Raw genomic sequence first — 17579 nt, forward strand, 5'->3', positions numbered from 1 at the left:
AATGTCCAATGGAAAAAAGACAGTCTCTTCAACAAATGGTGTTGGAAAAATTGGACAGCCACATGCAGAAGAATGAAACTGAACCATTTCCTTACACCACACACAAAAATAGACTCCAAATGGTTGAAAAACCTCAATGTGAGACAGGAGTCCATCAAAATCCTAAAGGAGAACACAGGCAGCAATCTCTTTGACCTCAGCCGAAGCAACTTCTTCCTAGAAACATCGCCAAAGGCAAGGGAAGCAAGGGCAAAAATGAACTATTGGGACTTCATCAAGATAAAAAGCTTTTGCAAAGCAAACAGTCAACAAAACCAAAAGACAACTGACAGAATGGGAGATATTTGCAAATGACATATCACATAAAGGGCTACTATCCAAAATCTATAAAGAACTCATCAAACTCAACCAAAGAACAAAGAATCCAATCAAGAAATGGGCAGAAGACATGAACAGACATTTTTCCAAAGAAGAGATCCAAATGGCCAACAGACACATGAAAAAGTGCTCAATATTGCTCGGCATCAGGGAAATCCAAATCAAAACCTCAATGAGATACCACCTCACACCAGTCAGAATGGCTAAAATTAACAAGTCAGGAAACGACAGATGTTGGCGGGGATGCGGAGAAAGGGGAACCCTCCTACACTGTTGGTGGGAATGCAAGCTGGGGCAACCACTCTGGAAAACAGTATGGAGGTTCCTCAAAAAGTTGAAAATAGAGCTACCATATGATCCAGCAATTTCACTACTGGGTATTTACCCCAAAGATACAAAAGTAGGGATCCAAAAGGGTACGTACACCTCGACGTTTATAGCAGCAATGTCCACAATAGCCAAACTGCGGAAAGAGCCAAGATGTCCATCGACAAATGAATGGATAAAGAAGATGTGGTATATAGATACAATGGAATATTATGCAGCCATCAAAAGGAATGAGATCTTGCCATTTGCAACGACATGGATGGAACTGGAGGGTATTATGTTGAGTGAAATAAGTCAAAACAGAGAAAGACATGTATCATATGACCTCACTGATATGAGGGATTCTTAATCGCAGGAAACAAACTGAGGGTTGCTGGAGTGGGGGGTGGGGTGGGAGGGATGGGGTGACTGGGTTATAGACACTGGGGAGGGTATGTGCTTTGGTAAGTGCTGTGAATTGTACAAGACTGTTGAATCTCAGATCTGTACCTCTGAAACAAATAATGCAATATATGTTAAGAAAAAAAAAAAGAAGGTAGCAGGAGGGGAAGAATGAAGGGGGGAAATCGGAGGGGTAGACGAACCATGAGAGACGATGGACTCTGAAAAACAAACTGAGGGTTCTAGAGGGGAGGGGGGTGGGAGGATGGGTTAGCCCGGTGATGGGTATTGAGGAGGGCACATTCTGCATGGAGCACTGGGTGTTATGCACAAACAATGAATCATGGAACACTACATCTAAAACTAATGATGTAATGTATGGGGATTAGCATAAGAATAAAAAAATGACATTCATTGGATTGGTTACTTTAACTCATTCCACGTTATGTTTCTACTTCTTTATCCTATGTACATTCTTACTTCCTTAGAAATTATGTGCCCTTTACTATGCAGAAAAATATGGAAAGGTTGGGTTTACAACTTGATTCTGTCACTGTCTTTGTTTTGCTTATTTGCTTGATGAAGGCCATTATTAGTCTGTGCAAGGACTAAGGGCACCTAACAAATATTAAATGATTACGTTACAATGATACTTTATACCTGCAATGTGTAGAACTGCACACATTCAGAGACAATTGCTCTGAGACCCAAGTTTATATGTATTATAAACTGTTACTTATTTATATATAGGATAAACAATTACTGTGTATCATAAATAGAGAAAGACAAAGAGACAATTCTTTTAAGTAGAAGCACTTTATATAATTGTATTAGGGTAGTGTTATTCACAATCCAAAAGCAGGTGGTCATAATCATTGTTAAAAAAACAAAACAATAAAAAACAACTGAGAATTGTACATATTAAAGATACTTACTGTTTTAACATGTATATAGAGACCTCCAAAAGTAGGTACTGGGTCACAACGGAAAACATGTTTCTTATTGAGGTTTGGAGTAAAAATATTATTGTGTTTGTGATGTGATGGTATCCTTCATAGCATTCTTTCTCTGACTCCAGAGGTTTTCACCTCTTGCTTTTCACTTATTCAACAATATTTACTGAGCAACTGCTACATGTTGGTTGGGGGTCAGATACTGGAGAGAGAAAAAGGTAACATTACTTTTGGAAAATTCTACCTATTATCCTACAGATGTAAGGTTTTAACTAAAAACTTAAAAAAAAGCTAACACTGAATGAATTACAACTGTTCTTAACTTCCTGTGCCTCTTGCTGGCCGTGAAAACAGAAGTGGAATGTGTCAAAAACCTCCAGGAATAAGCCTTCACTGAATGTGAAGCTTCTTGCTGCTTCTTATCAATGTCTGGAGAGATATCCAGTATGAAATCTATAATTGAGATAGCAATTCTCTAAAGGTGCATTTATTTTCATCTACCTTGTTAATTTCTTCTTTCCTAGGCTTTTTGGCAAGAAAATAATTTTTTTTAACAGCCAAGATTTGGGTCCTGGCTATAAAAATTCCCTTTCAGAATTTTTTCTGGAGGGACCAATATTTTTTGCTTTGAATATATATGATATTTATGTATTTGGCAGAAGGCTGAAATGAGATTTTTTACATTAAAAAAATGGTAAAATACTTTCTTTAAATGATATCTTACTTGGAAAACTAAATATCCACCCCCACCCCAAGAAGCCAACCTATTCTGGTGCTTAATACCAATGACAAAATAATCTAGAGTTTTAATTCTCCTGCTACTCAAATCTCTAATTAAGCAAGCCTCAGTAAAAGTTTTACATTGTAATTATGGTCTTATTTCCTCACTCTGCCCCTCCCCACCTCATATACTTTAAAAAAGACATGTAATATGTTTTAAGAGGATGACATTTCAATTTAGAAGTGCTTCTGGTGTATGTTATTCTATGATGAAGTAATTTTCTGCATGTATAAAGATTTTAAAAATGATGGATTCTGTGCTTTAAAACAACAAAGTACCCTTTAGAAATAACAGCGGGAAAGAATAGTATTATTTTTCTCTTCTCTGATCTTTTTGACAGATTCAATAAATGTTATGGTTTCTAGTGATCATTAGCGACTTCCAAAATCAGACGAATTACCCTACAAGTATGTATATCTCATAGCAGCAAAAATTCAGATTTTGTTATTTTTTCAATTATGAGTTTTAAAGTTTAAATGCTATTACTAGAATTTTAGTTCATTAGATCACTGCTCAAGGTAGGCTGATGATACGAGGCTTATACACATTTTCAAGAAATATAAGAAAACTAAATGAGCCGTCATGTATTTTTAAGAAAATAAGCTCAAATGACTAGGTAATTAATTGGTTTACAACTGTATTGGAAAAATACTTTGTGATAAAATGATAATCTTTTCCAGTCAATCAAGATTATCCAGGTTTGGCTATGGATAGTGTATGCTGGAGCTGGCTCATATCTTCCCAACCTTGGGTTCAGTGATGTCATGTTAGTAGCTTGAAATTAGTCACAGCAGGAATATTTATACCACAGAAGTAAGATGCTCCCCTTCCATTCTGAAGATCTGTTACACATTTCCCAGTACACCATTATTATTCCTTTAAAATACAAGTCAATTCTTTGTTCATAAGAATCTTATTTGAAGATCTAAATCATTGATGTTTTTTGTATAAATCTCTTTCTGGAAAAAGATTTAAATGTTCCCAGTAGTTAACAGTAATGGAAATGTTAGACTTCACTGTGAAGGGATAAATATGTGAGGCCTTATTCACAGAGAAGTTCTTCCTTTCTTTTGAGGGAGTTGTACCCTATTCAGAATAAACTGTTCAAAATTTGGATTTTTATCTAAAAATAAAGGTGTCCTATTTTTAATTCAATCCAGACTTATAAAGCAAAATACCTAGACTTCAAAGAGAACCTAACAGATTTTAATTCTCTGTCAAAAATGTCTATGATTTAATGATAAAAGGTTAATTAAAAATATTTCATAAAGTATGAAATAAACAATCTCATTAGACGAACTCATTTATTTGACACATTCAATTAGGCAAAGAAAAATATATGCAACTGCATAAAAAGAATCACATTCTCATACTACTTGAACATACAGCAGTGGTCAAAAATAATGAATTGTGGAATGGATCCCAAGATTTAATGCAAAAAACACCCTGCAGAGAAAAACTTCAGGCTTCTAACTTCACTGAATCCAATACTAAACGTGCTTCCTTATATTCCTCAGTTTCTTCCAAGTCTTTTTCACTCTCCTGAAATGAAATACAATAAAAATCAGATTTATCCTTCTCAAACTTCAGTGCTGTTATTTACTCAAATATTACAAACCAATATAAAGAGCTCAAAAATTATAACAAAAAAGATTCCAAACCTCATCCAAATAGTGTATAATTTCACACAGTTTTGTTCTTTCTTTATAGGTAAGAGAAGAAATAACAGGGTTTTTTTTCACTGTATAGCATTCTCACAGAATAAGTGAAAAACAGGGTTATCTAAAGCTATTAGCATTAAGTAAATAAAAAACTCAGAAAAATGAAAAAAAAAATTATTCTCATTTTGTCAACATGTCACCATACAAAAAGGATTATTATTAATGGACTAAAAATTAAAAATGATGCTTTACTAAAATGTTACATATATAACATTCAGACCACAATAATCCTACAACTACCCACAATGACAAAAATGGCTAGTGGTGTCACACCAGAGATAAGTATAATCTCTGAATCAGAAAACTGAACTGTCTGCTTATTAATGAATATTATATATCATACTACAAGGAAACAAAATGCTAACACCTTTTATTTTTTTGTATTTAAAGACTGAGTTTTTCCTTGATACTTTATACATGAAGCTCTTACTTAAATACTACTATGCTAAGAGATAAATGAAATAATATCATCTAAGTTATTCTGCATATGAACTTTTGTTTGATTTTTACTTAAGTAAGTAAAGCTATGATCAGTTATTCATGTCAGGTCAATAAAAGCTGGAGATATACAGTTACAGAGCAGAGGGAATAAAGTATGTTTGTTTCTTTAATATGAAAATTTAAAGCAAAAGGAGTGAGAATTTGCTTACCTCAGACTATAGGCAAAAATTTCTTAAACCTCTGTATTACACCTAAACATGTCTCTGTTCTCTGTTACTAAGTGTAAGCTCTTTGAGGGTAGAAATATTGTTGAATACATCCATACACACAAATACATCATCCAAAGACAGTATTATTTTTTTCAAGCAATTTCTATTACCTTTTCAGCTACTAGATTCATGAGAGAAAAAAGCGTTTAAGCTGTCAGGAAATAAAAATGGTGCGCTGTCTCAGTATTTTAATATAGTAATTATTTCTATCTTTTATTTCAAAACCACAGCTTTATTTTTGGCTGTGAAGGAGAGTTATCCTGACTTTAAAAGGTTCCTATATCTGAATATGGAGTTCTGTGTCAAAATTCAAGTAAAATGTGAACATATCTCTCTTTGTTTTTTCTTACAGATATAGTCCTAATATTATTTTGGTGGGAAAACAAATGTCATTCTTTTTCAAAGAATACATATAATCATCCTGAGAAAGCCTCATAAGATTTTTGTTATAGAAGGCACAACTATGAATCATGAGACAGCTAGTAGCTAGTTAATATTAGCTCAAGAAACAGAAACATAAAATGAGATTAGTAAAGGAAATGTTAGAATCCACCAAATTACCATCAAACAGCAAGAACAACTGGCTTGAATATAGTATTATGCAGTTATCTCTGTTAAGAAAGAAATAAGAGGACTTTTAATTGTTTTTAGAATCTTTTATAAAATGATTCTGCCACTGTATCACAAGGCATTTTATTAGTAAGTACGGTAACAGTGTTATCCAGCTCCAAGTAAATATGAAAGCACTGCCTATATGACAAGGTGTTTTTTCCTCTCAAACTGAGTGAAGTTTGACTCTAAAAGAATTCCAGATCCTTTTCATAAGGGCCCAAATCATTTGAAACATTTGGACTTTTAAAATTTTAAATAGTCTACTTATCTTTAATGTGCCAAAAAAAGATCTGTATGTATAAATACTCAATATTTCAAGATACTGCTGGACAATGTCAGTGTTCTGAATATCTACCATAATAACTCAAATATATTTAATTAACTGAGTTTAAATAAACAGAATAAACATGCTCGTTATAGTACTTCTACTGGAGGTTAATTAAAACACAATTTAATCTCTAACAATTATTTTAAAATATACTGATACACAGGGCAAGTGAACAAAATATGTCCCTAACTAGTTTACAGCGTTGAATACTTAAGATTTTGGCCTTCCATGTATTAGACTGAAAGAACATTTAAACAGAACACAGAGAAGAATTTACTTACTAATAACTGCAGAAGATCAGTATGTGCTGCTTCCAACCTGCGCTGGCAATCTGGGATCATCATCCGGGACTCTTGCAGGATCTCTGCCTATAATGAAAATCTCCGTGAGACAAGCAGAGATAGTAGAACTTATGTGTTTAGCTCACCCCTCTGTAAATATCTAAAATGAGTTAGAGGAATCAGGAAAAAATTATAGGTATGTTAAGTAGTTCAATATTTTTTAAAAATAGTTCGAATATCGCCCAGCCACCCCATCCCTCCCACCCCCTACCACTCCAGCAACCCTCAGTTTGTTTCCTGAGATTAAGAATTCCTCATAAAAAAAAAAAAAATTCAAATAGGAATGTATGAAATCTGAAAAAAAAGTTCGATATTTTAATTTAAATTGTGATTATTAGAAGTTAGAAAGAATGACTATCGTACTGTTAAATATTCAAAGTACAAGTTTTAAACTGTTTGGTAATCACCCTCTCATGCTAAGTGAAAATTAACTGGAAAAGCTTTTCATAGAGCATTTATTTAAAAAGGCTATTTAAAATAAACGATTTTTCCTGCTGTCACAAAGCACCTTTATCCAAAATGAGATCAGCTGGTTATATAAATATCTCCTGCATCTTCTGAGTACTAAAGAAAAACAGTGTTCAGATAATATCACATGGAGATAATTACTGCATGAAAAAAGTTATTGAGTTATTGATCACATCATGTGCACACTGCAGGAGGTTCTCACTGAAAGACAGAGGTAAAGAAAAATGAAAAGCAAAGACCAGCAGGTTCATATTTTTGATGCTTATCATGCATAAAAAGTTATTACTTATCCTTGTGCTTCATTTTAGGAGAGAGATTATTCTCCCCATGCACTTTGAGCCAAATTACAAGCCTGGCACCGTCTGAATCTAACTTCTGCCTATTCCTCCTGAAGACAGATACAACAAAATTAAACCCAAGAATATTTATTCTGGATGGTATTTCTGGACTTAAAATACATCATTCAAAGCTGAACTGTAAAATATCAAAACATAAAAGAAAAAATCAAATCAATCACTGAGAAACCAATCAGTAGGAGGGTAAATAAATTAGTGTCAGATGTTGTCCCTCAAATCAGTCTTTTTCCTAAGGTGGTAGGAAGCTTTATCTCCTTAAACTATTCTCAGAGACACAAAGATCATTTAAACATTTATCTCCATAGTGTTTGGTCAAATACCTTTGGTTAAATGGGTATAAATTCCGAACTTTTACTAATAAGCTTTATTACCTTAGCTCACATAAAATAAAAAGGAAAGACATAACTTAATGGTAATCATATTATATTTTAATAGAAACTTTATTAAGTCCCAGTACGTTCTTCCTTTCCCTAATAGTTTTGTAATAACTCACATTGTAAAAAAAAAAAATCAGAATCATAACACACAAGGATGCTCTCTATCCACATCTATTTTCTCAGGTGAAAACCCATTGGTGAACTTCTTTTACTAACAAGACACTGGATGAAAACTTTAGACACAGGATCATGACTTTACTTCACTGCTAATCATACTATACCTAGATATTTAATCACTGTTTTTATGTATTATTTTTATGTATCTGGTTAGTATGAATACATGTGAAAAATCAGTGAGAGGCGCATTTCACTGGATACAGGATTCGTATTTCTTCCTTATGGACCTCCCTTGAGAATAGCTTATAGGAATTAAACAAGATGAAATGAATACGAAGAGTAAGATCAAAAGCATGGTAAGTCAAAATGTATACTTGTAAAAAGTTTTTTGAAAGCTTTAGTATTGTCAATGAAATGAATTTTAAGCAATGCTGCCCAAAATATCTTCCATTCATTATTATTCTATCCATTATCATAGAGCAAGAATCCTCATTTAATCTATCAATACAGGACTATGATGTAATTAGGGCCAAAGATCAGTCTCTCCCATATACCAGCCCCAACTCATTCAATAAGCTTACTGTGTATCTATAGGATGCCAAGTACAGGGGATGCAAAGATGAATAAAAGAAGGTTTCTGTCCCCCATTCCAGTATAGGAGCATAAACAAGAAAATAAACATTTGACACAGCTTCAAGAAGACTATGCCACTGGGAGCCAAAGGCATACAGTACATTGATGACTATGATGTGAAATCCATAAACCACATATACTTTACCTCATAACAGTGAATTACAACTGTCAGGAATAATTTTAAAAGACCATATATAACGTGTGAGTATATAGTAAAGAAACCCCTCAAAATACCTGAACTAAAGTAAATGAGTATTATCTTTCAAAGTGTTCCCCTTGGGAAGGAGTCACTCAAATGAATGGGGACTCTGTCTAAAATATCTGAATAAACTCTCAGTTTATTCTAATGCTGACTATGACAAGACTGAGTTTAAGTCAGGATATTGGCACAGATTGGGAGGTACAAGGAACCTTAGGTAAAACAACAGGATGTGGTCCTACTCACGTCTTACTATTTTTAAAACAAGTTATGATTTTTTGGGGGGAAAGTTATTCAGGTAAAATGGAAGTTTGGGTAGGCTTAGCAAGGCTCAATTTATAACAATAGATAAATTACAAACTAAAATCTGATTGATTACCTTTATAATCAAATGTATATAAGTTGGAAGGGAAAAGCCCTAATTGGCAGATTTTCATTTTTTTCAGAAAGAAGAGTTCTGTGAAATAATCTGGCCAATGTTAAGTTGCTTTGCTACTGCTCAACTGAGATAAGATTTCTAGCTTCTTTAATGATCCATTCACTATAGCTAAAATAATCTATAGGCACTCTAATATTGGATATTGGCTACCTCTGGAACCAATGGTAACTGCATTAGTTTGCCAAACTGAGCTTTAGAGTAGTTCAGAGATTACTGTAACAATGCTTAAGTCTCCTTTTACACAGAGGTAAAATAGTAATATGTTAATAAACACGTTAAGAAATCCATCTGAAGAGAAAGAAAATGGTAACTATGTAAGATGATGGATATGTCAAGTAGCCTGGTTATGGTCAATATTTCACAAAGTATACATTTATCAAATCATCAAGTTGCATAAATTTAAATATACACAATTTTAGACTGTCAACTATACCTCAGTAAGGCAGGGGAAAAAAGATATAAAGACACTCTGAGAAACAAATGAAGAATCATAGAGTCAGAAGGGACCTAAGTGGTCATCTACTGCAGGCTCCTCAATTTACAAATGAGAAAGTTGAGTCTCAGAGTGACTAGCTAGTTGATACGGTCTGAGTTATACCCATGACTCTGATTTCAACTCTAGCATATGAATGAGTGATAGTGGTAGCCAGACTCTAAGAAGGCCTTCAGTGATCCTGCTCTTGTGTAGTTGCCTCCCACACTACATTTGGGTTGGGCCTGTGACCAACAGAATGTGGCAGAAGTGACTTTCTAGAACTTAAGACCCGAGGCTAAGTCTTTAGAAGGCTTACAGTTTCCACATGGGCCTCCTGAAATGCTTACATTTTGGAAATGCTTCTCTCAGGACCCAGCTGTCATGCTGTGAGAAGCTCTGAAGGATGGATGGAAGGAAGATAGGAAGGAAAGAAGGATGGAAGGAACCTGATTTATGTTTTGTGGTTATTGCTGAATGAATAAGGATATATAATGAATTCTATGAGTAAAAAATAGTCTGGGCCCGTAAACCCTAAGATGTCAATAATTATTTTAAGTTTTATAAATGGTCTAAATCCACCAGTTCAAAGACAGAGAGTCATAGATTGGACCCAACTATATGTTGCCTACAAGAAACCCACTTCAAACAAAATGAAACAGAGAGTTGTATCATGCAAACATTTTTTTTAAAAAAGTGACTATATTAATATTGGACAGACTTCAGAGCAAAAAAAAAATTATTAGAGACCAAGAGGAATGTTACATAATAATAAAATGACCAATTCACCAAGAAAAAAATATGGTGATCCTTAAATGTGGATGCACTAAACAAGAGAGCTTCAAAATACATAACACAAAAACTGATAAAGCTAAAAGGAAAGAGAAAACCACACATATAGCTGGGGATTTCAATACCTCACTCTGGCACAAGTGGTAGAAGTATTAGACAAAAAAATCAGCAAAGATATAAAAGAACTGAATAATGCCATCAACCAATAAGATCTAAATGACACCTATAGAACACTCTGCCTAAGAAAGGAAAATACAAATACTTTTCAAGCACCCGTGAAACCTTCATTGCAGGGGCCCCTGGGTGGCTCAGCTGGCTAAACATCCGACTCTTGACTTCAGCTCAGGTCATGATCTCATGGGCTGTGGGATTGAGCCCTGTGTTAGGCTACATGCTCAGTGTGGAGTCTGCCTGAAAGAGTCTCTCCCTCTGCCCCTCCCCCAACTTGCAAGCGCACTCTCTCTCTCAAATAAATAAATCTTAAAAAACAACAACAACAACAAAAACCCAAAAACATTCATTGCCATATACCATAGCCTGGGTCAAACAACAACAACAAAAAACCAAACAAAAATCTCAACAAATTTAAATATTAAATAAAAGAATTGAAATAATACCTAGTGCATGTATGACTATAATGAAACAAAAGTAGAAATCAATAACAAAAATACAGCAGGAAAATCTTCAAACCACTTAGAAATTAAACAACATATTTGTAAATAACCCATGAGTCAGTAAGGAAGTCTCAAAAGAAAAAGAGAAATACAGAGATAAACGAGAATGAAAATATACCATGTCAAATGTTGTAGGATTCAGTTAAAGCAGTGCTGAGAGGGAAATTTATAGCAGTAAATGCTCATGTTAGGAAAGAGCAAAGATCTCAATTTAAAAATCTAAGTTCTTACTTCAGAAACCTAGAAAAAGAAGAGCAAAATAAACCCAAAACAAGCAGAAGGGAATAATAAAAATAAGATCATAAATCAATGACAGAAAAAAAATCAATGAAATAAGAGCTGAGGTTTTAAAAAACTGATAAATTTCTAGTAAGATTGACAAACATAAAGTGAGAAGGCACAAATCAGTACTACCAGTAACAAAAAAAGATCTTATTTCTCCAGATCTTGCAAGTATTAAAGGAAAAAAAACAGAGAATTGAGTTAAGATGGTGGAGCAGTAGGGAGACTCTGGGCTTGCCTTGTCCCTCAAACACAGCTAGATCAACATCCAATTATTTTGAATACCTAGGAAATCGATCTGAGGATTAAGAGAACAATCTGCACAATTAGAGGGAGAGAATGTGGCAGACTTTTTTTTTTTTTTTTAAGATTTTATTTATTTATTTGACAGAGAGAGACACAGCGACAGAGGGAACACAAGCAGGGGGAGTGGGAGAGGGAGAAGCAGGCTTCCCGCCAAGCAGGGAGCCCAATGTGGGGCTCGATCCCAGGACCCTGGGATCATGACCTGAGCCGAAGGCAGACGCTTAACGACTGAGCCACCCAGGCACCCTGATGTGGCAGGCTTATTTTCACAAATAAATCAAAGCACACTTAAAGGTCCAAACACTCCCCACTGAGAGCAAAGAGGAACCCTTGCAGCCAAAACACAACAGCAGAGTGCACAGAGCATACACCAGAAACACTTCCTGAAGCGCCAGGCCCTAGACAGTGTAGGACCCCTTCTTAATATACCAATACTCTCAAGAGTGGAATAAGAACAAACTTTCATAACACAAAGACAGAAACCTAGACAAAATGACAAGATGGAGGAATTTTTCCCAAAAGAAAGATCAAGAAGAAACCACAGCCAGGGATTTACTCAAAACAGATATAAGCAATATATCTGAACAAGAATTCAGAACAAGAGTCATAAGAATATTATGGGTTTGAAAAAAAGCATAGAAAACACCAGAGACACCCTTGCTGCAGAGATAAAAGACCTAAAAACTGGTCAGGCTGAAATAAAAAATGCTTAACTGAGATGCAGAACTGACTGGATGTAATCACAACAGGAATGGAAGAAGCAGAGGAACAAATAGGTGATATAGAAGACAAAATTATGGAACATAAAGAAGCTGAAAAGAAGAGGGAAAGAAAACTAGTAGATCACAAATACAGACTTAGGGAACTCAACGATTCCACAAAGCACAATAATATCCATATCATAAGAGTCCCAGAAGAGGAAGAGTGGGAAAAAGTAGCAGAAGGTTTATTTGAACAAATTATAGCTGAGAACTTCCCTAATCTGCAGAAGGAATCAGGGAGGCATTCAAGTCCAAGAGGCACAGAGAACTCCCCTCAAAATCAACAAAAACAGGTCAACACCAAGACATATCATAGTGAAACCTGCAAAATACAAAAGATAAAGAGAGAATTCTGAAAGCAGCTAGCAATAAAAGGTCTTTAGCCTACAAGGGTAGACATAAGGTTAGCAGCAGACATGTCCACAGAAATTTGGGAGGCCAGAAGACAGTGGCATGATACATTCAACATGCTGAATGGGAAACATATGCAGCCAAAAATGTTATCCAACAAGGCTGTCATTCAGAATAGAAGGAGAGATAGAGTTTCCAGGACAAGCAAAAACTAAAGGAGTTCATGAACACTAAACCATTAGTGAACACACTAATATTTCTGCAAGAAATATTAAAGGAGACCCTTTGAGTGGGAAAGAGGGACCACAATCAACAAAGACTAGGAAGGAACAGAGACAATCTACAGGAATAGCGACTTTACAGGTAATACAATGGCACTAAATTCATATCTATCACCCATTACTGTGAATGTAAATGGACTAAATGCTCTAATCAAAACACATAGGGTATCAGAATGGATTAAAAAAAAAAAAGACCCACTGATATGCTGCTCACAAGAGACTCATTTTAGACCCAAAGACACCTCCAGATTGAAAGTGAGGGGGAGGAGAACCATCTATCATGCTAATGGACATCAAAAGAAAGCTGGAGTAGCCATACTTAATCAGACAAACTAGATTTTAAATGAAAGACTGTACTAAGAGATGAAGAAGGGCACTGTATCATAATAAAGGGGTCTATTTAACAAGAAGATCTAACAGTTGTAAATATTTATGCCCCCAACTTGGGCACAGCCAAATATATAAATCAATTAATAACAAACTTAAAGAAACTCATTGATAATAATACAATAAGAGTAGGGGACTTTAACACCCCACTCACAGCAATGGACTGATTATCTAAACAGAAGATCAACAAGGAAACAATGACTTTGAATCACACACTGAAACCACATGGAATTAACAGATATATTCAGAACATTTCATCCTAAAGCAGCAGAATCCACATTCTTTTCTAGTGCACATGGAACATTCTCCAGGAAAGATCATATACTGAGTCACAAATCGAGCTTCAATCAGTACAAAAAGACTGAGATCATACCATGCATACTTTCAGACCATAATACTATGAAATTTGAAGTCAACCACAAGAAAAAATTAGGGAAGACTGCAAATAATGGAGGTTAAAGAACATCCTACTAAAGAAATTAGTAGGATGTTATATTAAAGAAGAAATAAAAAACTACACAGAAGCAAATGAAAATGACAACAAATTGAAAGTCCAAAACCTTTGGGATGCAGCAAAGGCAGACATAAGAAGAAAGTATATAGCAATACAGGCCTTCCTCAAGAAGCAAGAATAGTCTCAAATGCATGACCTAACCTTACACCTACAGGAGCTGGAAAAAGAAGAGCAAATAAAGCCTAAAACCCAGTAGGAGAAGAGAAATAATAAAGACTCAAGCAAAAATAAATGATATAGAAAAACCAAACAGTAGAACAGATCAACAAAACTAGGAGCTGGTTCTTTGAAAGAATTAATAACATTGATAAACCCCTGGTGAGACTTACCAAAAAGAAAAAAGAAAGGACCCAAATAAATAAATAAATAAAATCATGAATGGAAGAGGACAGATCATACCCAACACCAAAGGAATACAAACAATTATAAGAACATATTATGAGCAACTATATGGCAACAAATTAAGCAATCTGGAAGAAATGGATGCATTCCTAGAGATGTATAAACTACCGAAACAGAAACAGGAAGAAATAGAAAACCTAAGCAGACCCATAACCAGCAAGGAAATTGAAGCAGTAATCAAAACTCTCCCAACAAACAAGAGTCCAGGGCCAGATGGCTTCCCAGGGGAATTCTACCAAACATTTAAAGAAGAGTTAATATACCTATTCTTCTGAAACTGTTCCAAGAAATAGAAATGGAAGGAAAACTCATTCTATAAGGCCAGCATTACCTTGATTCCAAAAGCAGAGACCCCACTAAAAAGGAAAAGTACACACCAATACCCCTGATGAACATGGATGCAAAAATTCTCAACAAAATACTAGCAAATTGAAAGGAAAATTTAAAAAACCATGAATAATTTTATAATACTGTTCATAATGCTCATGGATTCACCACTTAGAAGAAATGAACCAATTCCTTAAAAACTACAAAGCACAAAAACTCAAATGATAACCCAAATAGTTCTACAATCATGAAAGGAATTGAATTTGTAATTAAAAAGATCATGAAATAGAACTCTCCAAGCCTTGATGGTTCCACTGGACAATTTTATCAAATATTTAAAGAACGGAAACTAATTTTACACCAATACTTCAAGAAAGAGAAGAGGGAACATGTTCCAATTAATTTTATGAGGGGAGCATTAACCTGATACCAGAACCAGACAAAGACAGTATAAAAAAAGAAAACTGCAGACCATAAACTTAGATGTAAAATCCTCAACAAAGTATTAGTAAATTGACTCCAACAATGTATGAAAAGAATTACACACCACAATCAAGTGATCAAGCAGATATAATACAGGACTGGTTCAACATTTAAAAAAAATCAGTCCATGTAATCCACAATATCAATAGGCCAAAGAAGAAAATTCATATGGTCTTATCAAATGAGACACAGAAAAAGCATGCGACAAAACCCAAAATACCCATTCATGACAAAAACACTCAGCAAACTAGAAATAAAGAACTTCCTCAACTTGAAAAACACTATTTACCAAAAATGTACAGCTGACATTATACTTAATGATAAAAAACTGAATGCTACCTCCCTAAGATTAGGAATAGGTGAGATGTCCACTCTCACCACTCTTATTCAATACAGTACTGTAAGCCTTAGCCAGAACAATCAGGTAAGAAAAAGAAATAAGACATACAGGTTAAAAAGAAATAAACTGTCTCTATTTAGAAATGATATGAGTATTTACGTAGAAAACCAGACAGAATCTACAAAAAACTCTTACACACTAGCGAGTTCAACAAGGTCACAGGTTACAAGATCAACACACAAAAAACTAAATGCACTTCCATATCTAATAGCAAAATATGTGGAAACCAAAGCTAAAAACAATACCATTTTATGACATTTTCAAAGAAAATGAAATACTGAGGTATAAATCTAACAAAATACGCAGGATCCATTGAAAATTACAAAATGCTGATGAAAGAAGTCAGACCTAAATAAATTAGAAAGACTCACCACGTTCACTGACTAGAAGACTTGACATAGTAAAGATATCAATTCTCTCCAAATTGATATATAGGTGTTGTGGGGTTTTTTTGTTTTTTTTGTTTTGTTTTTAAAGTAGGCTCCATGCCCAAGTGTGGAGCCCAACATGGGGCTTGAACTCATGATCCTGAGATCAAGACCTGAGCTGAGATCAAGAGTCAGACACTTAACCAACTGAGACACCCAGGTGCCCCCAAACTGATGTATAGGTTTAATGCAATTCCTATCAAAATCTTAGCAAGGTGTTTTATAGACATAGACAAGGTTATTTTAAAATTTTTATGGAAAGGCAAAGGAAACAGAATAGCTAAAACAATAAAAAAAAGAAAATGAGAGGACTCACTCTTTCACAATTAAAGCTTTCTCTATAGCTACAGTAATCAAGACAGTGTGGTATTGGTAAATGAATACACACAGGTTAATGCATCAAAAGAGAGAAACCAAAAATAGACCCACACAAATATGTCCAATGGGTTTTTGACAAAGGTATAAAAGCAGTTCAATGGGGGGTAAGGATAATCTTTTCAACAAACATTGCTGGACAAACTAGGCTCCTATAGACAAAAAGATGAATCAATGAATCTGAAACTAAACTTCACCCCTTAAATAAAAATTAACTCAAAACTGATCAAAGCCTTAAATGTAAAACATAAAACCATAGACATTTTAGAAAAAAAAACAGAAAATCTTTGGGACCTAGAACTAGGCAAAGAGGCCTTAAGACTTGAGACCAAAAAGTATACTTCACAAAAGGAAATATGAGCCATAAATTAGATGTTCTCAAAATTAAAAAGTGTTGCTCAGTGAAAGACCCTGTTAAGAGGCTAAAAAGACAAATTACAGACTAAGAGAAAATATTTGCAAACCACATAGCCAGCAAAGGGCATTTATCTAGAATATACAAAGAACTCTCAAAACTGAAAAGTGGAAGAACAAAGAATCCCGTTAAAACGTGGGCAGAAGATGGCTCAGTCAGTAGAGCATGCAACTCTTGATCTCAGGGTTGTGATTTCAAGCCCCATGTTGGGTGCAGAGATTACTAAAAAAAAATAAAATCTTAGGGATGCCTGGCTGGCTCAGTGGGAAGAGTGTGTGACTCTTGAACTCGGGGTCGTTGAGTTCAAGCCCCACACTGGGTGTGGAGATAACTTACATTAATAAAAAACTTTTAAAAAACTGGGCAGAATATATGAACAGACATTTCACTGAAGAGGATATACAGACACAAATAAACAAAATGAGAAGATATCAACATTATAGCTATTAGGAAAATCAAAATTAAAAGCATAATCAGACATCACTATACATCTCTCATGTAGGTGATGGCTAAATGCTAAAATGAAAACCAGTGATCACACCAAAGGATAGTGAGGATGTGGAGAAATCAAATCATTCACACATCACTGGTGGGAAAAGAACATAGTATAGCCACCCCAGAAAAGAGTTCAGCAGTTTCTCTTAAAACAAAAAATGTACTAATACAACACAGCAATTTCTTGGGCTTTTATCCCAGTAAGATGAAAATTTATGTTCATGCAAAAATGGTCTATGAATGTTCATAGCAGGTTTTTTTGTAAGAGCCCCAAACTGGAAACAATCCCAATGTTCTTCAATGGTTACACTGT

General features: G+C 34.7%; 1 protein-coding gene across 1 annotated transcript in view; it reads right to left on the reverse strand.

Annotated features, from left to right (window-relative positions):
- Positions 1–1883: 1883 nt before the first annotated feature.
- TBCA (tubulin folding cofactor A) overlaps positions 1884–17579 on the reverse strand; it is an 86402-nt gene continuing 70706 nt past the window's right edge. Inside the window, exons 3-4 of the mRNA XM_035014703.1 lie at positions 6473–6559; positions 1884–4362 (exon numbers count right to left, since the gene is read on the reverse strand). Coding sequence (XP_034870594.1) covers positions 4282–4362; positions 6473–6559 — 168 coding nt within the window. The 3' untranslated portion in view covers positions 1884–4281. The remainder of the gene's footprint in view (positions 4363–6472; positions 6560–17579) is intronic.

Source organism: Mirounga leonina, unplaced genomic scaffold, assembly GCF_011800145.1.
Source record: "Mirounga leonina isolate KUSES-001 unplaced genomic scaffold, KU_Mleo_1.0 Mir_168, whole genome shotgun sequence".
Classification (NCBI taxonomy): Eukaryota; Metazoa; Chordata; class Mammalia; order Carnivora; family Phocidae; genus Mirounga; species Mirounga leonina.